A 24,281-nucleotide genomic window follows, 5' to 3' on the forward strand; every position below is an offset into this window, starting at 1 on the left:
CATTTTAAAGTCCTGGAGTAGCCTAGCCAGTCTCCAGATCTCAACCCTAGAAAATCTTTGGAGGGAGTTGAAAGTCCGTGCTGCCCAGCGACAGCCCCAAAACATCACTGCTGTGGCGGAGATCTGCATGGAGGAATGGGCCAAAATACCAGCAACAGTGTGTGAAAACCTTACAGAAAACGTTTGACCTCTGTTATATGACAAAGTATTGAGATGAACTTTTGTTAATGACCAAATACTTATTGTCCACCATAATTTGCCAATAAATTCTTTAAATATCAGACAATGTGTTTTTTCTGGATTTTTTTTCTCATTTTGTCTCTCATAGTTAAGGTATACCTATGATGAAAATTACAGGCCTCTCTCATCTTTTTACGTGGGAGAACTTGCACAATTGGTGGCTGACTAAATACTTTTTTGCCCCACTGTATGTGATGCAACTGAAATGCTTAATGTGCATGATTTGACATAATCTGCCCTTGTTTACCTGAGATACACTTACCTATGCCACTGTAGATCCATTCAAAGTTGTAACAGTGAACAGTGTTGAGTCAGTCAAATGCAAGTGGGCCATGTGGTGAGAACAGTCAGCGGGGCTCCCAAACCCTGCCAGCCTCTCCATGTTTGTTTCATTAAATTCCTCATTGCTAAGCTTAAAGGAAAGAGCTGCATCTAAGATGACATGCTAATCAATGCTTCCAGGGTGATAACTGAGTAGACAACGTGCCTCTCTTTAGTTATCTGTCTGAAATGGTGTGCACAAAAGCTAAAACCTGGCCCAGGGTCTTAGCCCCCGTACCTTCTATCCAGTGCTTGGAAATCAGAGGTCAGTATAATAAGGGAACAGTCTGTGGTCATTTTATAAAATGTATCTATGCATTATTTTGGCAGAGGTTTTGTTGCCAGTTGTGGGTGTTTCCACAGTAACAAAGTCCGTTCAGTCAACAAATGGCTCCGGTGATGGTCCACTGCCTATTTATCATGGCAATGTCAGTGTGCGTTTGTGCTTTTTCAACATTACATAGAGGCTTATGAGTGACTGTAACTGTGAGCGGATGTGGTCACCATGGAAACTTGGCCACCCTCCAGCCTGGTCTATCATTAACACATGTATCATAGTGTCAGTCAGGTTGTCTGGAGGCCAGTGGAGGTAGTTGATTGAGTTGATTAGAAGGCAGCTATCCGCTGACCTGCTGCAGACCTCCCTGTCAGAGTGGATGGACTCCTGATCTGTCTAAATTGTGATGTCTTGCAGTTGTTAGACACAAACTGGAATTACTGTGTAGCACAGAAAAGGTTTTACCATTCATCCGGTCATAGCCATTAATCAGTTCTAAGATGTTCTTTGGCAGCCCTAATCACTTATTGATTTTGGACAAAACAGCTACAAGTTCCAGCTGATGATGAATATTTCATTTGGCTAATCTATGTGCATTTGTTTAATTTCAGCTTCAGTCTTGACTGCGTTTTGCTTTCATATATGGTCACAGTTTCTGAGAGCTGTCTCTCCTCTGCTGCCTGACTCACACACACAGTGCAGGGCAGATACAGGGTTGTTACTCAAGTCAACGACAAGGTGTGTTATTATATAGATCTGCTGCACCTGTTTTTCTTTTGGGAAAGTAAAGCATGTTAGATAAAGTGGGATGTACTGCAATTCATTTTCAGCTGGATTTTATTTGTACAAAAAAGCTCTGTCCAGTAACCTGGAGCACTTTATTCTGAGATTTGTTTTAGCCCTGCAACCTGTTGCAGTTTTGGAAAAAAAATAGTTAGTCAGTGTTTCATTTAGAACATACAATTGAATTTCCCAAGTTGCAAAAATGTTTGCATATGCTGTCAGTTGTAGTTCTTGAAATTGTCCAAAATCGGAATTGGCAGGTTACACTTCGGAATCAGCCATGATTTGGCGTATCCGTTCATCTTCAAGCGTAAGCTGATGTTTTCCTCTGGACAGGGCTGAGATGCTGAGCCGACCTTGAGTGTTGTGCATGGCTCAGAATTTACACCTTCCTGCTGCACTCAGTGTTCAGTTTTAACTTTGACCCTGTTTGTTGTGACCTTTCAGTGCTCAACCAATGTAATGATTGCTGTTAGGGACATAATCTTTAAGCAACCAGTAATGGATGGTGATCATCAGGTCTTTCCCTGGCTTCTTGTCCGAAGGTGGATAATTACAAGTGTGGTCCTGGCCTGCTACCTGCCACTCATTTTGATGTAAACATACTGCTGGATCAAAACTAATCAGTTAATTACAGTAGACTGGCTCTAATCAGTGGATTGGCTTATTGAGGCCAGTAGAAATTGCTTTTGCATAGGTCAGCTTTGATGGAACTGAGAAAACAGGAGAAAGTGCAGAAAGCTATCATACTATCTGTATTGCACCACCCAATTTTATATAACCCTGCTCCACTGATTTGGAAGAGTCACTTTGGCAAGTTACACCACATGTTTTGTTCTTCTGTGACTGGGTGCTAAGGCAGAAACTGAAAATTAAATTGCCAAATGGTAGGACTAACTAATTCAGTGGCCAACTGGCAGCTAAGTTTATCAGTTGTTGGTTTGAATTCTGCAGAAGATGAATTAGTGTTCTGTATGTGTCTCAATGTTTAGGTGCTGGGAGGATGAGCTCTGAAGTCACAGCTATCACACCCTGGTTCTAGATCCAACATGAGGTATGTGACGATCACTACTACAAGGTTAGTTTGTTATTAGATGGCTTGTATCACTGTCATTATTTTTCTAGCTTGTTGTTGACATAATGATTATACATAATTACTACCAGGTAAATTGCTGAGATGTGGAAACACAGCAACATCACTAAAATGAAGTGAGACTGGGCAAGAAAAAAAGCAACCAGACAGCTTTAAAACACACCCTCATGATACTTTTTTCTGAAAAAAGGAACAAAACTATACTTGTAGTGCTTGAGACCATGTGGTAGCCCCACTAATTATTCCTGATCCAACCAACCAGCAACCTCCGGGGCTGAAAAATTGTGTGTCAAAATCTACATTTCCTTGAGACATCTTTACAGCAGTAATAAACATGTTTACAGCCCATTTTTGGATTGGCTGGGATTTTCACATAATCAGGCACTACCAAGATGTCAATGGCCAGAGCCACTGCGCTTCACAATGGTTCTTTCGACGACTATGGGTGATTTAACAACGACTACATCAATGTTTTATACAGTCTATGGGTCCAACTTTGATCTACTGTACTACTACTGTGTGTGCTCAAGTTGTTATTCCCAGATTTCTGCAATAAGTAAATGAAACTTGCTTTAAAACTTGCACAGAATCCCTGAAAGATGGTAGTGAAACGTTTTATGTAGTGAGTGTTGAGAAAAAGGAAATCACTTGTGACAACTTTATCGCAAGGATAAATGATGGTTTTACAAGTCATATTTTATTCCATGTGCTTTACAAGGATATAAATAATGGCCAAAATTACAAAAATCAGTGTGCTGGAAGCCCAAGCCTATGTACATAAGTTGGTCAGCAGTGATGTCACCAAATAACCCATTTAGTTTTCGCTCAAAATACAACCTCTACAACCTACCACTTTTTTTATTTCCAACCTTTATTTTGGTACCTTGTTTCCAGTGCCATGTACTGCAAATCCTTTATTCTTTCCTCTTTTACATTACATGTATGAACAATGAGTTGGCAAAATATCTATATACATTTTATAATTGGATAATTTCTCATCCAAATAATACAGTAATACTGCGTTTAAAATAGTACATCTGCTAGATAAGAGTAGAGCCCCATGAGAAATGATGGAGGATTTGACCTGACAAGAGTTAGCTAGCCACCTGCAACATTCACTCAGTAAGTATGATCTAGTTTCAGATTTTTTTAAAGGATGGCCATCATTCTCAAGCCCAAGGTTCATATCATAGAAAAATAATGTAACATTAAGACAACAGTAGACAAGAATTGCACACAAGAATTATCATAATCATCATGGTAATATAATACTCTCATATTAAACATTAAAATGTCGGGCAATACGAATAGAATACTTTTTTTTTTTAAACGCCAGATGCTGTTTTGTTCACATAGGTTCATCATCTGTTTTGACGAGACACACCTGTTGCATCTTGAGCGTGTTGCAGCTCGTCCAATCACATTTACACGCTTGTGCATATATCTCTGTATTATTTTCTGACTTAAAAGAAAATAAAACCAAAAGCGCCAGCCAGACGTCCTCAAACCCATGCCTATTCCAACACTGACACGTGCCAAGTTGTGCCTTTAGCGAGCCCATTGTCTGTTACCAGCAGATGCCCTGTAACCATACTCACAGTCTCCATGGAGACCCCGTGACTGGCCCTAAAGTTCACAGGTCATTCCTTCCAGTTGGGCACATACAATAGATCCTGCTGTAGTTGCAGAAAGTTGAGGCTGCTTTCAAATAAGTGTACATTCAGAGCAGACCGTCGTCTGTCAAGATGCAGTCCTGTTAGTTTGTATAAGTGTCTGTTTGTCATAATGTGTACTGTGTCAAGCATCATGTGGATGAATGATGTTAAAATTTTGTAGTCAACCTTAAACACTGTGGAGTAGCGTCCATGTTTGGAGTCCTTTGTAGTCCATTTTGCATTGTATGTGTGACAAGGTCCGTGTTTAGGGCTGGCTACATTCTTTGCATTCCACAGTAATAGACATGAGCGTCCGGCATTGCCCTGCAAATGAGATGACATCACTTATCGAGAGAGCCCTCACACCCCGCCTCTCCACCGGCCCCCCTGCTCAGCAAATCCAAAATGGCCACCATGCGTCTCACAAGCCACATGCTAAACCTTTTACATACAAGATTTTTTCCCCTCCCAAATAAAGTAAGGTTTACGGCCAGGGAAAAATCCACGTGGTTAAAAGAATTCTGAACACATACACACACATGTGCCGAAAAAGGTGCTATAAAAGAAAAAAAAAATCACCTACTTCTTCCTGTGTCACAGGTCAAGTTTAAAGTTGATTGACAAAGAAATTCACAAGTTTGTTAGTATTTTCAAAAAAATAATTTGATAGAAAGAATCAAAAAGTTGAAATACATTCTAGTAGCCTGCTGGATGAACCAGTTTGAGTCAAAGTTAGACTGTGCTACATCACCTCTCCTGTAATTCAGCTCTCCTCGTCGGTTTAAAAAAATGTCTAAAAAGTCTGACCCTTCCTCCAGTTATCATGTTTTGACAACAGCCCTCATCATTGTCAGCTCCCACTCTGGGCTCAACAGACAGCTAAAACACTGTCACAGCGCTTAGCAGTATTCTGGTAACAAATCTCATTCAAATTGTCAGGGGCAGTTTGACAAAGGGGCTGAAATGTAAAGAAAGTGAGGGATGGAGGCAGTCAGTAGAAAAAAGAGGAGAGAGACGAAGCCAAACGGTTGCACCCATCAACAGGAAGAAAAAAACAAAACAAGTAGCTTGAAGCAGAACAACCCACTGGTTGACTGCAGACTGACCGACAGACAGGAAGTGGAAAAACAGACCCATTTCCCCTACAGGTGGAGACAGAGAAGTGCACCATAGCCCTGGGTTCAAAGGTCATGCGCCAGCCCTGCAGGCAGGAGGATGGGGCCCGGGCCAAAAAGGGGGAGAGCAGAAACGAAAGAGAGGAGACAAGGAGAAAGAACAAAGAGACAGCGCAGCGCCAAACGTCATCATGCAGTGGACAGGCTCGGCTAACGGGGGCGGGGCGGGATGTTTTGTTTTTTATTTTTCAGCCGGTGAGGTGACGCGGCGGCGTGCGTCGCTCGTGCCCAACTCCGGGGCGGGGCCCCAGTACAGGGCAACCTCTGAAAGGCACACACACACAGGAGTGGACAAGGCGGGTGTATGTTAGAAAATAGTGGTCTCGTACTTGGTGTTGACTCCTCTCTTGGCCTCCTGACCCGGCTCCACAATCCACGGCACATTGGCGTGGCCCTTCTGGTCCATGGACGGCTGCTCCATCTGACACAGAAAGAGATGAAAAAGAGCGCAAATTATTTTCAATGACCTGTATATTCTCAGTTTTAAAGACAATATGCATTCCTGTTTTGATTTTGTACTTGAGAATGCATGTTTTCAACTCAAACGATTCATCATTGGCATATTTTGAATGCAGACAGCTGTTTCAGTTGAATCGACATTTTGCACACTGTGGGGCAATATTCTGATACAATTTCATGCTAATAAAGTCAGCGAAAACAGAGTTGGACGGTATAATCAATGAGATGGAGGATTTGCTGCTTGAAGTCATGTAATGGAAAATAAGAACTCAAATGAAAGAGGGAGATGGGATATAGATGAGGAAGCCAAACTGAGATCATGGACGGAAGCTCGCTCTGAGAGAAGAAATTCCTTGTAATGTTCCAGCTCTGCACATTTCTAAATACAAGATCCTGCTGGTCCTGTATGGTCACTATGTGCTGTGTATGCTTCCTGTATATCACAAGAGCTTCAACTGTCAAGAGCTGTGGACTCGTTTGCTGCTGCCACTGTGAAGTTATTGTAGCTTCAAAGCCAAGAAACAAACTAAACAGTCCTCATTGCTTTCAAAAATAACCCCACAGCAACCAATCAGGTGGCTGGGTTTTGTTGCTGAGGGTGTTTTCCTTCTAATCTATTGGTTTATTTTCAGATAATTTGGGGGGAGGGGAGACTTGATGATGAGAGCTGCACTTACAACAGCAGGAGACTAAATTTGTCCTTGCACTCCATCTAATGCTAATTATAATACATAGACGAAAATATTAAATGCATCTAAATATAGTGTTAATATTTTATAAAAAATGAAATATCTGCTTGTGAAATAGACAGAGTTAATCTCAGAGTGCTGCAGTACACTAACAGAGCCATGTTTCTCTTATCTTCTCTCAACACACTGCTATAGCAACAATACAGAAACTAACTAATATTAATCCAGTTCTCTACCCTCTCACACAACCACAGAAAGACCTGAAAATCTTGTTATGGGGTAACAGGATTAAGGACACACACTTTTGATCTCACAGCAGCACAACACCATCATGCTTAGTGAAGAGCTCACCAGGGCATCACCAGTCTCAAATTCATCATGATACATGAAGCCATGGAGTGAACTATGCCTGCCTTCAAAATAAGTTTTACACCAACACCGCTGTTTTGATTTTATGCAGAAGGGTCACCATCCGCTGTGAGATTCGGCTTTGTAAACCCTCAAAGACAGCAACCTCAGTTATCCAGGCCGATGCAAAACATGCCGTCTGTATTGGGAGTGTATTGCACGTAGCACATTTGAATCATTTCTTGGTGCACTGTGTTTGCTCTGGACATGCAGTCTTCTTCTGATGACCCCTAAAAAATTCAACTGCCTTGTGTGAGAGATGAAGAGGTGGATGAATGAGAAGCTGTGTGGATCAGGAGGGAAAACTCTCCAAGCCTGAAAACGTGTTCCAAGCATTCAGTGAAGGTTTTAAAGGTTTTTATAAACTGTTAGCATATTTTAAAGTGGTGCTTATAGTTACACATTTACCGTCACAAATATGCATCTTTAAAGAGGCAGTGTATCCCCATCCAGAGGTTAGATCGGCGCAGTGGGACAAGTAAAAACAGACAGAGGCACTAAAGTCGGGATCTGCATTTTGCTCTAGATTGGCTGTAAAGAAGAAATGCATTGGCTCTTCAAGACTGGCTGAAGTGTCACATCTGTGTTTTTTATACTATGGTACTAACTGTTGACGTGGAGATAGAGGTAGTAACTGAATAATGAGACACACTCGCTGCAAACAGAACACACAAGGATGCAGAGTCAGTTGAATAAAAGCAAGGGAATAAAATGGAAGCACTTACAGACGACGCTTTCTCCTTGACTCAAAGAAAATAATGTGAAAATCAAGGATTAGAGAAGGAAAAGCGTGGAGGACCTGTGACTGAGCTTTGTGAGGAAGATGGAAGAGTCGAGGGGGAGGAAGAGGAGGGTGGAGAGGAGGCCGGTGAGGGGTGTAAATGTGGCCCAGTGACCAGCGGCTGGAGGGGGACATGATGACCTACAGGGGCAGAGGTCATACATAGGTCAAAGTGGGCCTGCTCAGCACCACCAACACCGAAAACAACACAGCAGCAAGGCAAAACCACAGCGATGACAGAGCAGCTGCATGGCAACAGGGAAAGGCAACAACACTCCAAAACCAAAGCAAAACCATGGCAACAACATGGCAGCAAACTCATCGCCCTGGCTGGATAGTGGAACAGCAGCGTCACTGCAATACAGCAAAACTAAAGCTAGGCCATGTTGCGGCACATTTATATGGCAAGTCCCGCATGGCAAGAACACTTTCAGCAAGATGAATACGGCACGGCAGCTGTACAAAACCTCGAGCATCTTCACAAGACAGACTTCAAATTTCAGATTAATTCACGGCCGTGAAAAATTCTGCCAATGAGGCGACATAGCTTCTGGTTCCATTTCAGTTGAAAATGAAGCAGCAGCTATTTTCACTTCACTGAAAGGCTTTTTTCACTTCTTTGTCACAACAGAAAAACTCAATCGTACACGGTTAGGGTCATATATTGCAATCCCATTTTGAAGCTACACTTAGATTACAGCAACATGCCGATGCTGATCAAACAGGGTCATATCAGACACACTCACACACATAAGTGCAAGTCAAGTGAATGTTGAGGGAGATTTACAAGCAGATATGCTCACATACGTGACATAAATATGAATAGGAGGGTGTGGAGGAACAGATACTTGTGGGCAGAGAGACAAAGCAACGGTATTTTAAGGCACAGGGGCTTGAGAGGTGCTGCAGGATGGAGATTATGGCTGGCAGGTGGCAGGAATATTAAGTGAATGCTGCAGTATCTTTGCCCTGCTGCACACCACACGCCATTAACTACACCACACACACATATATGAACACAGGGAGGAAAAAGGCAATTAATGGTTAATGCAATGGTTGCCGAGTCAGCAGATTGTGCATACACAAGCCATCGTCCATCATCTCTGTAGGCACAGGACCACACACAAGCCTTGCAGAAACACGCACAGACGAAAGAGGAGAGCAAACACGCAAACACATGTGCTCTTTTTCTATCTTTTCCTCTCACTCTGTCTTTCCTCACTGTCTCACATCTCGCTCTAACTTTGGAAAGTGAGACCATTCCTCTGAAGCCACTGATTCTCCTCCATCACCATCTCGTTCTTACATGGCTCACAGTATGTAAATGGACTTAATTTTGGTCTAAGCACACTGATACTGCTGCCGACGTAACACTATACCGGGTCCTTTAGACGCACACATGTGCTGCTGTGCCAGCCGATATGTGTCGCTGGAGGAGGGAAGTGTGTGCTGAGTGGGTTAGCGTGACTATTTTAAAGCTCTGTCGCGGGTTAATGGGAGGTTGAAAGGTTTACACATAGACTTTGTGACGCTGTGGTTGGAGAAGGCATGAAGAAAGGCCACACATGTTTGCACATACACACACACGCAGAAATTCATGATAGAATGTAGGACACAAGTATCTAATATCACAAAGCTTGGCCTGAGTATTGAACAGCAATTCTTTATTGTACTGACTGAAATAAGACAGCTGTTAAACAGACCCTGTAGCATGTTTTCACTTGTAGCATGATCGCGTTCCATTGATTGCCACAAGGGGCAGTAGCACGCAAGTAAGCGTAGCAAGTTGCTGACAAAGGCAGCAAAGATTAAGCTAGCAAAGCATGGATGTAAACAATACCTGATGTAAAATGTTTTTAAAAATCTGCTTTAACTTTTTTTAAACTTTAAATCTTAAAATTAGGCTTTGGTGAGAGGGACCAAATGTATACATAACTTTTGTATGTTTACAAGAAACCTCCAGAGGCCACCTTTAAGTACTGTGAGCTGGCATCAAACCGTTTCAGAATAAATTAAGACAATTTTGGGCCATTTGTTAAGCAGAGTCCTTGTACTGCTGCTTTGTTTTTAGAAAAAAAAAAAAAGTATTTCTTAAAACATGGCAATAAAAAAGTCTTGTGTCAATCGCCCTTCCGAGTATAATACTATTAGTGCTAAATAAATTAACAAACTGAACTATAAAGTGTATATTTCAGCTTTATGTCTAATAATTAACGAACATCAAATACTAGAAACACTATAAACATGAAAACAGTAGTAGGTTGTAGATTCTATGTACCCATTGCAGTTTGGGTATTGCTCAGAAACATCAGAAACCCTGCACACTACAGCAATTGCAGGAGCTCATGGACTGAAATGTCAACAAATTAATTCTCCATATAGGGCTGCAGTATGTAGGAGTCTTTCACTTGAGGATTCTTTATCTTCTTGCACACAAACACAAAGTCTCACACACGCAGAGTGAGGCGAGCCCAGAAAGCCTCCCCAGAGCTCTATGCAAACAGGCCTCATCAATCAGCCCAGTGTGTAAGAGACTGCCGGGACAACAAGACCAAATGGCTGCTTAACAGATCAAATACCCACCTACACCTCTGCCACACTGTCTGCCGGACCAAGACTCTCGCACACACTAAACACAAGCGCTCCAGTATAGTCCCAGTGCACCAAACTCAGAGTTAAAAATGACGTAGTTGAGCAGGGATGAGAGACCAGGACGAATCAGAGCAGAGGGATGGAAATTGTGGACAGTTTCCAGTGTAAATGGGACAGAGTTGGGATGCTGGTTAGATTTGATTAGATGCCGATACATAATGGCTAAGTTTGAGTTCAAGAGTTAAAAGGTAATATCAGAAGTTAAAGTGAAAATCCATCTTAAAGCACAATTCTTCTATAACCAAACGTGTTCTGTATATTATTTTGCAAAGAACATCTAAACCTTACGCTTATCATAGAAAAGCTGTAAGATGTAGAGGATCCAGTTCATAGAAATGTTATCATCTACTCCATGAGGAACCTTCAAAAACGAGCGGAGCTGCTGATGTGAATTTCAGATTAGGATGGATTTTCCCTTTAACAGGGAGTGTGGCTGCGAGGCAGCGATGCTTACAGATTTGCGGATGTTGACACGAGGTTTGGGGACAGGTTTGCTGGGCTTGCTGTCGAAGCTCTCAGGCAGTGTGGATGATCCATGGCCGCTCTTCCTGGCCTGCAGGGCCAGCTGGTAGGCCACCTCGAAGGCCTGGCCAAGTGTCAGGATGATCTCATACGCCAAGTTCTGACAAGAGGGTAAAGGCAAAGAGGTGTGAGAATCCAGTGTGGCATTATAGGCACTATGAATATGATATTTGCCTGTAGAAACACAGATACAGCGTCAGCACTGACCACATCAAAAGCAGTGAAGACGTGGCAGTAGTGGTGACTGGACTTGAGGTCTTTGGTGATGTAGGCAAATGTAGAGAGATCCTCTGGATCCTGAGCCGCACACGAGATGTTACGGATCTCATGTTCTGCTATGATGTTCTGCAGAGAAAGAGAAAGACAGAGGCAGGAAGATAAAGAGGTGCAGGGCGAGACTGTTGATTATCTCCAGTGAGCCACTTCACGGAAAAACAAATCTGATTTATTATTCATCTCATTTCACACATCCCAAAACCATAATGACTGTAGCACAATTTTGGTTTGAGAGTTTTCTGGAGTCACTGAGTTGGAATGTGTCCTCTGGTAATGTCACTGGAGAACACTCAGACTTGGTGTTGTGTTAATTAAAGCACATCTCAGAGCTGTGAATTATAGGAAATCAAAGCCGCAAAACAAAGTTTAGTGAGGGCCAACATTAGGAAAACATATTTTTTTTGGTCATACTGAACAGTATCATCTTTGTTTTTGACTCAATGATGTTGGCGTATTGATTGTTTTTAAGGTCGGTGAGAATCCACTGCCTCTATGCTGTGACAGCAAATAGGTGAGCTAAGGAGGGGAGATTTACTACTTTCACAAAATGTTCTAGAGAGGTAAATCCAGGTAAAGCCACTGTTCCTTTTTAGTTAGTCTTATCCTCCTAATTGATTTATTACCCTTATTATTATTTCTTCCCTTGTATCATTCTCTACTCAGTACATAATTTACAGTAGGATCCGGGGACTTGATGAAAATTGAGATGTAGATTTTGCAAACCGGTCAGCTGCTAAATATCAGAGGAGGGTAAGTGGCGATGCAAAAAGAGTTAGGATGCCTGATGGCCATGTTAGAAGCAGTACCAGCTCATGTTCTGTTACCATGCTGAGCCAAGACAAAAGTTTGTCCAACAGTGAACTGTTTGGGCAAAGAGAGACACAACACATAATAGTGTCACCAGCTGGCCACCGTGTCATCACTTTATGTATTAGTTGAGTCTGTGCTCTGAACAGCGCTGCCTGAGGAAGAGCTCTGAACGCCAAATGTACCGATTATCTGGAAATTATGCTCATCTTTTTCTGCTGTGTGCTTATAATTATCTTCAAATACTTTCTCAACGTGCCCCATTTTCAACCCAGGCAGAGGAGGTGGTGGATTAGACTGTCTTACCTGTATGAACGGGAGTCTTTACCTGGCAGGAATGACTGACTGAATGACAGCCTTCACATGAATGATGATAAACTGTGTGAGGTTTTTAATGAGCTTTTTAAACATTCCATTAAGGATTTAATGAACTCAGTAGGTTGTTATTGATTTTTCTCAGCATATGTATTCCATACTGATTATTGCCTGTTTGTTTTTGCCCTCTTTTACACCTTATTGATTTTTACACCATATAGTCTTAAATCAGTCAGGCTAGAGCCAAAGCAGACCTCAGCACTGCTGTGTCAGCCATTTTATGACACATTTCAAAAGCCTGACCTTTCATGTGTTATTTACAGTCACAGGAAGCGAGCTGTGAGTGTTACCTTATTTGTGGCGTCGATGAACTTCACTCCTTTGTAGGACACGGAGAGCACAATGGTCGGCACTTTCTTCATCTGTTCTGTCGACTTCTTGGAGCGTCCAAAAAAACGGACAACAAAAGAGGAGACAGGCAGCAGTGACTTGAAAGGCGCCACACACACAAAGTGGAATCAGTTGCAGAGTTGGATTTTTAAGACTCCACGTATGAGAATTATAAGTAGACTCAGATTAGAGAATTTCAGTTGGTAGAGATCTCCAGTAAATTTAATAACCTTTCAGTTTCGTACAAGACTTAAATCCACGTCTGGGAAGCTACAGAACAGAACAAACAGAACCTGAAGAACTGAAGAAAGCATGAGGTAAGCTAATCTGTCCTTTGAGGACTTCCGCCTTTGTTACTAAAGTCAATTCAAATCCAAAGGTTAAGGGTTGTCAGGAGCCTCATAAAAAAAACAACTCCTTCCGAATTACATTTCTAAATGCCATCAACCACAGTGCTGCATCCAATACGTCTATTAGCTTATAAGCCACATCAGGCTCCTACTGTATAGCTCTCCTCATTCTGTTTAATTACATATTGGCACTTTAACGCGCTGCAATTACCTATATTTAAAGTCATTATACAGTGAGGTGCTGTGGAGGATCGTGTGATTCACAGTGATGTCAGTGTCACTCTCCAAGCTGTCATTCTACCTGCCAAAAGCTGTAATATATTCACATAAATCAACATGCGATGAGTAACTTTCCTGCTTTCTCTGTATCACTTCTTGTCTTTCATAGCTTGTCTCTCACTATCCACATTTCTATCACAGTCCTTTCTCCCCCTTGTTGAATCTGCACGCTGCGATCCCTTCTGTATCTGTTTCTTTTTCTTTGTTCTGTTTCTTTCCTCCCTACTCGCAGCGTGTTGCTGCGGCGGTTCAGCCTTGTCAGGATCAGGTAACGCTGAAAAGCTGACAAAGGCAACGCTGCCTGGCTTCGCTGGCAGATACCCAGCTAGAGGCTGCGAAGCTGGGATTTGAACATCCATGGTGGAAGGATGGACAGACAGATGAAAGGAGGGATGCTTAGAACAGGGGGCGAGTGCGTAAAGAACAGGGTGCGTTCGCATGGTAATAAAAGGCAGAATGACACGATGCGCATCTCACTGCGCTTAATTACGACCTTGGTGTGCAGCAAAGGTGTGACAAACTGAAGAAAGAGAGAAGCAGAAGTAAGAAAGATGCCTTCTGATGTGGCGACATAGAGACAGAGGAGAGGAAAAGAGGGAGGACGGTAGAGGAACAGAAAGCTTTGCTCATGAATATTAACATTTATCTTCACACTGCAGCAGCTCAGGATCAGAGTGAGAGTCAGTGTTACAGTAAAATATGGAGAGGGTGAGCGAGCAGGAAGAAAAGACATGATAGCAGGAGACAGATAACAGCAGTGAGAAATACAGGAGAGGAAGAACAAGATAGAGTGAGCGGCACAACACCAAGTGAGAGGTGATGTGAGGTAAAAGGGGGGGCTACTGAGCCACCCAGGCAAGGATATTAAAAATAAATCCCTCAATACATTTAATCCACTGTCATGATATTTTAAGTTTGTTGAAGTTCTAGTGTGAGTGTGAGGGCACTCAGACTCTGAGACTGTGTCCCAGATTTAAAGGTGTAGTAAGTTTTTTTTGTTTTTTTTTTTGGAAAACATTTATGCCACATGCATTTATGTTCAGTTTGTTCCAACTTGGGTCTCATTTTCATATCTTAGCAATATTTCCTTGTTTCCAGCTCTCATGCTAACAACAGTAGATGTTAAGCATGTTCGGCTTGCATTTACCCTCATTTTGGCACAAGCGTCTTGTGTGGACTCCGTCCCTCTCAGCTCCTTCACCAGCATTGAGCCCAGGTACTGTGGAGAAGACACACATAACAGTTAGTGAGTATGCTCAGGGGAATACAGAGGCATGAGTGACTGGTAATGGCTGTATACGAAACACTATAACCACATTAACCCCTAATCTGTGCCAGACACTCTGATGGGTCAGTCTTTACAAGCTCGTGCTGTGTAGCCAAGCATTGTGCAGCTTCATTTTCAGTTATGCTGGACAGCAGTAGCAAAGTCTCGATTTGAGAAGCTTGAACCAGGAAATGTTTGGACGATAAATGCAAAGAGTTTGTTGAAGTGATTTTTTTCAATAAGGCTGAATTATTTTTGTTTCTTCTGTCGGTGTTGTCCTGATGACAGAAATGGACAAAAATGTAAAATATGTGTATTTATTTAATTTATAGTATTGATGATGGAGTGACAGCTGTACTAACATGCAGTTTGATTAAATGCACAGACACACAGCAGTGATTAAATCCACCTTGAGAAGTTCCTGAAGAGACAATAACACCTGAGTCTGGCAGATCCTTCACTCAGACATTCTGCACACGTAGCATCTGATTTAATAAAGAAGCTCCTAATGGTGACAGTGTTTTACAGGGACAATGTTTATGTCGACATTAGAGCACTTAATGGGTGTGACATTCACCACCTCGCAGTGCCCTTCCTGCTTATGGAGGAGGCCTTATTCCTTAAAGCGGGACCCTAACAAGGCTTTTAGTGGATTAAAGGAGAAATATTTACAGCTTTTTTTATCTCATCTGTTTGACTTTACAGCACCTGACTCCAAAAGTGAGTATCTGCCTCACAGAATTTATTCTACCTTTGATTAGCGATACAGTTGCTCGTGGAGGAAAAACCTTTTGGGCAACTTGTTTTTTACAGGCTGTGACTATTCATTTGGGAGTCTGGTCCTTGGTGGATCAGAAGGACCAGAGGTCATCTGGGCATGTTAATACTTGATTCAAGCTAACAATCTTAAATCACTGTTATGGCAGGATTGCTGGCAGTTATCCTAGAAATTGCATTACAGTTGCACATAAGACCAGCTGCTGTCTTGTCTGTCATGTCTCTATGGCTGTATTTGTCAGGGCACACAAACAAGGTCTTTCATTAGGTCTAGATAACATTCAAAGAGGTTTGTAACATAGAGATTAAATGTCTAAGGCCATGTTAGCGGCTCTGAGAGGCTGTGCTTTTACACAGTGAGCTAAATGCTAACACCAGCCTGCTGAAAAAGACAAAGTGACAATGCTAACATACTGATGTTTACAAGGTGTGACCATGTTCATCATCTTAGTTCTCTGTGTTAGCATGCTAACATTTGCTAATTAGTAGTAAATACAAAGTACAACTGAGACTGAGGTCACAGGTCAGAGTATTGGACACATAGAAAGTTGAATGAAAGATCACCAATGTGATGTGATGTGATCAGAAAGCAATCTAACGAGAACATGAAATATCTGTACTTAATTTCATGACAATCCATCCAGAAGTTGTTGAGAAAATTCATTTGATTGTTCATACGGGCATCTGACTATTGTTTTAAGGCAAACTCTGTCCTTTAACACCATTAAATGTCATGTTTGCATAATGTTTCACCACCAGCTTTAAAACTGACATTAATTAACGAATGAGGAGAAGGATAGGACAGTTTAATAATGACAATATCTGTGGTGTCAGACCTTATATCAAACTGTGTACAAGATGCAGGTATTACTAATTTCCTGAAGGGGCAATCCAGGTTAAAGCCATTATCTTTTATAGATTAAAAAGAAAAATGTCACAAAGGAAGACATGACTTAAAAGATAGGAAAAATAGGCTGCAATTCAACACCAGGAACAACCCCGTAATATTTCAATGTATATTCGATGTAGCTTTTAGATTAATATGAAAACAAAATAGCATTGGCGGTTAACGATGTCGAGCGTGGTAATAATGTTAGAATGTCTGCAGGGTTTCACTGGAAATAGATCTGTAATAACTTCAGATATTTTTTGGAGCTCTGGCTGTAAAGCTGACATAATAAAGTTAAGATGTCATCTGAGGTGGTGCTGAAAGTGGAGGTTTTGTTTATTCGAGCCTGAGATGAAAATGAGAACAGTGCTGATGCATCAGTTATTCTGTCCTTTTGGCTTTTTACCATCCCAGTTTCTCTATTAACACAAACACAATATACTCCTCTCTTTCCTCTCTCCCTCTCATCACTGTCTTCTCCATCTAATTTATTCTTATTCACTCTCCATCTCCCTCCAGCTCGCAAATATTCATACTGAGTGCTCTGCCCACCCCCACCGTTGTGGCTCCTGCTCATTTATCTCACTCTCTGAGCTCTCTGCAGCCCGTTGTCCTGGGACAGCGAGCATTAGAGATGTTGTCATAAACGGCTCCATGAAAGCACCTTCATATTTTCCCCCGACAGCCCACCCGTAGCGCGTTCTCCACCATCCACCCAAAACACATTGCCTGTGTAGTTATACATCTGTCAGAAGCCTAATGGTCCACGCTGTTGCCATCAATCTTCTGAGGTGAGAAGACGAAAAAGGGGTGATTTTTGACTAAGGGAGGACACGCTCTTGGGATACCTCTCTCTTATTCACTTCCTCTATCTCATCTTTTCTTGCTTTCATTCATATTTGATTTCAGAATCACATTTTTTTTTCTCTCCCTCTCCACCTCTCCTACTTAATCTTCTAGCTCACATCTTTTCCATGTCTTCACAACAGTGTCATCGAACCAATCAGAACACGTATCTCTGAGATACACAGTTATTAACAATTCCCCCTCTTTGTTTGTGAGAGCCAGTGGGATGTCAGTTTGTTTTTCTGCACTGTTTTAACTGCTCCAAGCAAGTAATCATTCCCAGTCTGGATGCTGACCATATGTCCAATCAGAGGTGCAAGTCTGTATCTGTGGTAATGTGGATATATCACAGCCTTTATGTAACTGGAAAAGGTCTAAATTTATCAAACTGCTGAGAATTACTGAGTGCAGTATTGTCTGAAAGGTGAAGTTCAGGGTCATTGATCTTTAATTACCACTTTCAGAGTATATTGATTAGTCATTTAATTGACAAGTCAGTCAACAGAAAATCGAGGCAACTACAGAATTTTGTGAAGCAAAAATGTGAATATTTGCTGCTCGTTACTGTTACCTTCGCGAGTAAAAAAGCCAGTAAGAGTACACTTCAAAACACATGAAGTGTACAAAGCAATATTTTCACGTACTTTACCCATAGTCTTACATCCACTGCCAGCACGTTTTACACAACCACATGCCTCGGTTACTCTAACAGCTGAACATTATGAACAAGCTAAAATGAAAGCTGTCTGTATTTAGCTGAACTCTTTAGCTTGTAAACTACTACTACATGCGATGACAGGGGCAGTTTTCTTCACTTTCAGGCAAAAACATTTGCAACTCCGTCTAACAATCAATCAATTAATCAAGAAAATCACCTGCAGATTAGTTGCAGGCCGACATGCAAATACACACACACACCAGAGTGAAGTGAGGTGAAGGGGGAGGACTCACGTAAGCTTCGTAGTCACAGGACTGAAAGATGAGCTTCTCGGGGTGATGCTGCCAGTACTGTACCGGAGTGGACGAGGTGGCCTCGTTGGGCGGACGCAACGTGATCGGCTCGCACCACTCGCCTGCCTGAAACAGCAACCAATCGCACATCAGGACACAAGCAGGATGACACGAGATTACAGGATAGGGCTTGACATCAGAGGCTTGTGCTGTGTATCCCGTGTTGACATAACTCGTTGGCCTGATGAATATAAGTTCGTAATGTAACAGCTTTCCAGACTGAACATGAACATGCCTTCAAAGGAGAACGCTTCAGAGAACATCCAAGAGGAAATTAAATTTGGATGAATTATGCTCGGCTTTTAAATGTTCCCATTCCTTAGCTCGGTTTAAGACTGCTGCAGCTCACCACTTTTCACCCAGTGAGCTTTCACCTTTTACACAAAGGAAATAGCTAAGTCCTATCTGCATACTTCTGAGATGTCTGCGGATAACAATTAAGCTTGTTTTATGGTCTTTCATTCCTTGTTAAATGAAACCAGATGATTTTCTTGTGCACACATCCTGTGGCTGTATGCTTATGTGTCTATCCATATCTGATTGCTTGTGTGTGTAATCCCTGTCGGAAAGTTGCCGAGGCGCTGTGGAGGTGAGATCTTATAAGCAGATTCAAAGATGTTGGGTAAACAGCCTGGGGTTAAGCCTTTAGAAACAGGCACTGGCCAAATCTACGATAAACTCCACCAGCTTTACAATATCACACCCAGTTTTTCCCACAAACTTTGACCCTGCTTATGGACTCTGCTGGATTCATAAGTTTTTAATGCACAGCTACCTCAAGGACTAAAAAATGTGTCTAGAAAGAAGTCAGCTGTTGCACTTGTTTGGTTAGGGGAGAACAGAAGCAGAGGGAAGAGCCAGAGAGAAAACACTGACGAGGTAACCAATCATAGAAACATGATGACAGTCGGAGAGGGGGAGTAATGAAACGGAGAATTAAGATATTTCCTCTTTTCTATAATAGTTATCCGTCTATTCTGGCAAAGCTGACTCATCAGTGCCACCTCAGAGCGTCGTTTCTAAAACGAGGGGGATACACTGTGACGCACACACACTTAAGAGATTCAGCAGGGTAACCACGAGTGTGTGCTAGTCTGCACTGATAAGGTCTGTGATTCACATGGAGACACAAAAAGACCCCAATCATAGTGAATCAAAACACAGCTGCTGCTTCAGATATGTGTGTGTGTGTGTGAAAAAAGTCACTGTGTTGCTGCTGATTGGAGACACTTGTTCTGAAAAGTATGTCTTGTTTATGCAGAACTATTAAGAGCTGCATCTTTTCATGTTAGAGACAGGCTACTAGAGATAAACATTTATTTTGTAAAGAAGTTGTTTTGTGCCTGATTGCGGTTTGCATATTTCATCATTTTATAGCCCAAAGTTTTTGGATTAAATTTCATATTTCCCTGTTCGTGAAATTTATATGAGCTCTAAAACGCAAAGACGGCTGGTGGCGTCAGATGGCCTGCCTGCTGCAGATTATTAATGGTGGATTTTCAACAACTAAACGGGCAGATAAAACACGTTTGGCTTGCATCTTGTAGCTTTTTGGGACCAGCATTTAATTAGTGAGATACTTCATTTATGATTAAGATGTATTCCACCGTCCTGGTTAGAAATGTGATACTGCCTGAAAGCTCATTTATTATCACTTCCAATTTGTAAAATTACAGGATACAACTTTGAAATATCAATCATAAGAAGACATTTTGGTAATAGAGGATGAGTCTATTTTACACTTTATTGTCAACAATACCAGGAAGACCAAAACCAACCATATGTTTCTAGAAATCCTTTCACTGTAGTTTTTAGCAAATGTACTCAAACAGGAAGAAATAGTGCATTGGTTGGGAACTATTTTCAGCAGTGGTTTAATACCCTTTTGTTGCTGTGGTGAGTATTTACGGCAGCAGGACGGTGTATGTGGGATTCAAAATAAACTATAGTGTTGGTGGCAATTAAGGAACATGTCACTCAGCAGGGTGGCTCGTTGATGTGTTTTTAAGGGTTTGGAGCTCCAGAACATGTGTTTGTTGACAATGAGAAAAAGTACAGAATACTACCAAACTTATCCTTTTAGCATTTATCCAGCCAACTGTATGTCTGACCATGACCATTCATAATACTCTCCTTGAGTCCATCCCTCTCTCCCCCTCCCTGCATCCATTCATCCCTCCAACCCGTCCTTACCATGCTGACTTGAGCCATCTGTCGCTCCAGCTTGGATCGCGGCACGTCCTCAAAGTAGTTGTCATTGCTGCGCTGCCTGCGCCGGGCGTCCGCCTGCATGATGAGGTGCTGCACGTCCAGAGATCCACCCGGGACCCCCGCCGTGTACGCCGCCTGGCCCACCGATGGGCTGAGCTGGGGAGGAGTGTGGTTCCCGCCGGGCTCCTGGGACAGAAAGGGTGGGGATTGGAGCAGTGGAAGGCAACAAGAGAGGGTTCATTCATCATTTCATAATGTGCTGTGTCACTGCTGCAAGTACAATAAGTAGGGCAATTGCCTTCACTGTGCACTGTCACATTTTATTTTGCAGCTGCAGTGTTGCCATACTGCTGATCACTAGTATCTAAAAGCACTTTGTGAAACCGGGGACAGAGATGCTGTCTTGTTACTAGAAGGTCTTGGGTCTAGCAGGTCCATCACAGTGCCCCTAAGCACAACACTGAAGTCTAACAACTCAGAGTCACTTTCAGTGAAAGCATCGGCCAGATCCTTAAAGTGGAAAATGATGTTCATTTAAAAGGTTTTCCAGGCTGAGCAGAGACAGAAATTCCCAAAAGAATTAGAACTTATATGTTTTACCGGTGTAATGGTCGAGGTCTACGAGGTCATCTTATTTGTCCTGAGAGATTATTCACTTTCAGTTGATTACATATGAGAAGAGTCTTGATAGAATAGGTTTTAGCCTGGTGATTTTCTTAATCATTTCTGGGTTGTGAAGGCTGCAGTGTAAAAACTTTGCACGTCAGCTCTCATCCTGAGCCACTTGTCCTAACATGCTCCGCTGTGAGCCACTATTTGTACTGCATTTCAGAGTAAACACAGCGGAAGCTCCTTAAGCACATCATTGTACCCTGTATTAAGCCACAGTGTAATCCTGCTTTTCTTCAATCACAAGCCATTTCTCTTCAATGGAGTGAAATTAGGGCTGAAACAACTAGTGGATTCATCTATCAAGAGTATCCTTTATCAAGCAGCGTTGCCAAAAAATTAGCTTGTTCCAGCCTCTCAAATGTGAATATTTGTTGCTTTTTCTCACTTTTTTGAGTCTCAGTACAGAACTGCAGTTCTCAGATGCACATGTTGAGACACAGTGAACAGTTAAGCTGGTTTAAAGGTGCAGAAAGGAGCAGAATCTACAAGTTCAGCACATTCAGCGTCGTCTCAGAAACAGAAGGCCTTCCTTGGCTCAACAGTAAAAAGAGCAAGAGACTATTATAAGGACATTAAAGTGTAGCCCCGATGGGAGAGGGAAAGCCGGTTCCTTGTGATTAGTATCCAGGACAAGCCGGCAGTGAGGAAGCTGCAGTGGGTCGGCCATTTTGTTCCTGTCTGAGAGATTTGGGTAATCAGTTGGGTGGTAACAGCAGCAGTGGGGAGGCTGTAGCTCCCTCAGAGAAATACATGGCCATCTGGGAAGGGACTAGTGCTTTCTTCCTCTGTCCGATGAATCAGAATAATTTGATTCCGCGTTGCAGAGGGTTTTCATGGATCATACGACACGTACTGTCTGCTCACTGAGACTCACTCACCCTTAGGGAGATGGCCCGCGGGGGTTTTTGCGGGGTGTCTTCGTGTAGCCGGTCCCCCAAAGAGGCCAAGATCCGTTTTCTGTGTCCAATGAGACTGATCTTCAAAACCTAAATGAACACACAGATATTATACATTAAAGTTTAATAACATGAAGGGGAGTTTGCAGTGCTGTGCACAAAACTCATTGATTAAGGTAGCACTGAAACGATAAGTTGATCCACAGATAATTAGTCATATACGTCATTCATCAAGCAAAATTCCACTTTTTATAAAACAATGATTTGTGAATTAATCAAAAAAATAAATCAACAGATTAACAGATAATGAGTTGCAGCTTTGCACTGTAACACATAATGAGTTAATATGGCTGTTTTGTGTGTTCTTTGCAAATATACCAAAAATACTGGTTCAAAAGCCTCCTCACTTGCAAAAAATGATGACTCTCACTTTCATTTGCATAATTTAAAACAGCTTTTATGGAGAGCAATAGTTCAAAGGCTTTCAGACTGGATAATAACAAGATTATATCTGCAAAAAAAAAAAAAAAAACGTTTAAAGGTAAGAGATCACCATCATCATCATGAGCCTGAAATGGAGGATAATACTGCTCTCCAGAAAAGAGTTTCACAGAGAAAAACACCAGAGTGCACTGCAGAGCACTCAGGGAAGTACTAATGAGTTCATAATGACATTAAATGCCCCTGAGCACACGCATACATCATATTGTTATTATTACATAACTGATATGGCTGAGACGACTGCGCTCAAGCTGTCGGTTTCGCTGTTGGGCGAGACCCTGTGTACCATTCCTTTAATGTAAAACGCACATGCCAGTGAGTGAAGTATCCAGAGTGAGACTCACACACAGACAAAGAGACAGAAAGAGAGGCAGGCATGGAAAGACTAGAAAGATTATATTAATTGGTTCCCCTTTTTGTAATTTACTACTCTGTTCGGTTCTTTCAGTTAAATTAATAAGAAACTAATATCCCCTGAAGAAGCAATGTATCAGGATTAATTAGAGATGTAGACTTGGGACCAAAATGAGGATCTGAGACTTGACATGACTTGAGACTTAAAAGCAAAAACAATAATATCTTGATACATCTTGTTTTGATGTGTTAAAATCCTGGAACACTGAAAAATGACTAAGATGGGGCCAACCACACACCTTGTATATTAAATTACAACCCTGATTGCAGAATAGTTTGGACGCTGTGTAGAACATAATAAAAACACAATGTGAGAACTTGCTAATCTTTTTTTGCCAGATACTCGAGTAAAAACAGCACAAAGACAATAAATTTAATGTTTGATCTGATCAGCTTCAATGATTTTTCTAAATATGTGCTGAATTTGATGCAGCAACACAGGAGCAACAATAGGCTGGGAACGTCATGGAACGCTCCAAAAACCTGTTTGGATCATTCCACAGGTAAACAGGTTGATTGTTAACAGGTGATAGCATCATGATTGGGTATGAAAGGATCCTGGAAAGGCTCAGTCGTTCACAAGCGAGGATGGAGTGAGGTTCACCACTTTGTGAACACATGATTGTATATTACTATATGAGCTCAGGAACGCTTCAGAAAACTTCAGAAAGTTAATTTGTAAATGACTGCATTCTGTTTTTTTTTTTAAGATTTCCACAGCGTCCCAACTTGGTTGTATTAGAACCTAAAGATTGGAGAGGCTTGGTCTCAGTTATCTAAGAAACTCTATGAACACAATTTCAGAAAGGGAATGCCGACATTTTAATGATGAATTTAGCCCCGAAAGATAAAACTAAGGATTTATGATGTAATCACGCCAAAAATTAGCACATGTTTTTGAAATATTTATGCAATATTTATGCAACACTGCTAATAAGCTTTTGGCTAGCCTGGCTAGCTTTTTCTCCCTGCTTCTAGTTTTTATGTTCTGCTAATTGCCTCATAGCTCTAGCTCCATACATGGAGCACATGAGAGTGGTATTGATCATCTTATCCAACACATGGCAACAAAATGAATAGCATATTTTTCAAAATGTCAAACTATTCCTTTAAAACCTCTCTGGAATTAATATACTAAAAAAGTTCAAGACCCAACACAAACCAAAGGTATGATCAGATTTTCGGTTCATTGTTAAGGGCACAGTTTGATAAAACATTGGTATTGAAAGCTGAGAGTTTTTATACTGACAGCCATGAAATGCAAATTCAACAATATCAGATTGTGGCAAATTTGTACTTGTCTATTGATTTCCCCGAGGCGCTCA

The 24,281-nt window shown here is 41.7% G+C and overlaps 1 protein-coding gene across 3 annotated transcripts in view; it reads right to left on the reverse strand.

Moving 5' to 3' along the window:
• Positions 1-3,392: 3,392 nt before the first annotated feature.
• Positions 3,393-24,281, reverse strand: part of anks1b (ankyrin repeat and sterile alpha motif domain containing 1B) — a 225,274-nt gene continuing 204,385 nt past the window's right edge. For 2 of the 3 annotated variants that reach the window (XM_041963584.1, XM_041963586.1), the window contains 9 exons: positions 22,024-22,131; positions 20,456-20,659; positions 18,203-18,328; positions 14,620-14,691; positions 12,804-12,890; positions 11,263-11,400; positions 10,988-11,155; positions 5,874-5,965; positions 3,393-4,693 (listed from right to left, as the gene is read on the reverse strand). In XM_041963584.1, the coding sequence (XP_041819518.1) occupies positions 4,645-4,693; positions 5,874-5,965; positions 10,988-11,155; positions 11,263-11,400; positions 12,804-12,890; positions 14,620-14,691; positions 18,203-18,328; positions 20,456-20,659; positions 22,024-22,131 (1,044 nt within the window). In that variant the 3' untranslated portion in view covers positions 3,393-4,644. The remainder of the gene's footprint in view (positions 4,694-5,873; positions 5,966-10,987; positions 11,156-11,262; positions 11,401-12,803; positions 12,891-14,619; positions 14,692-18,202; positions 18,329-20,455; positions 20,660-22,023; positions 22,132-24,281) is intronic. The other variant, XM_041963585.1, reaches the window with a different exon arrangement.

This window comes from Chelmon rostratus, chromosome 22, assembly GCF_017976325.1.
Source record: "Chelmon rostratus isolate fCheRos1 chromosome 22, fCheRos1.pri, whole genome shotgun sequence".
Taxonomy (NCBI): Eukaryota; Metazoa; Chordata; class Actinopteri; order Chaetodontiformes; family Chaetodontidae; genus Chelmon; species Chelmon rostratus.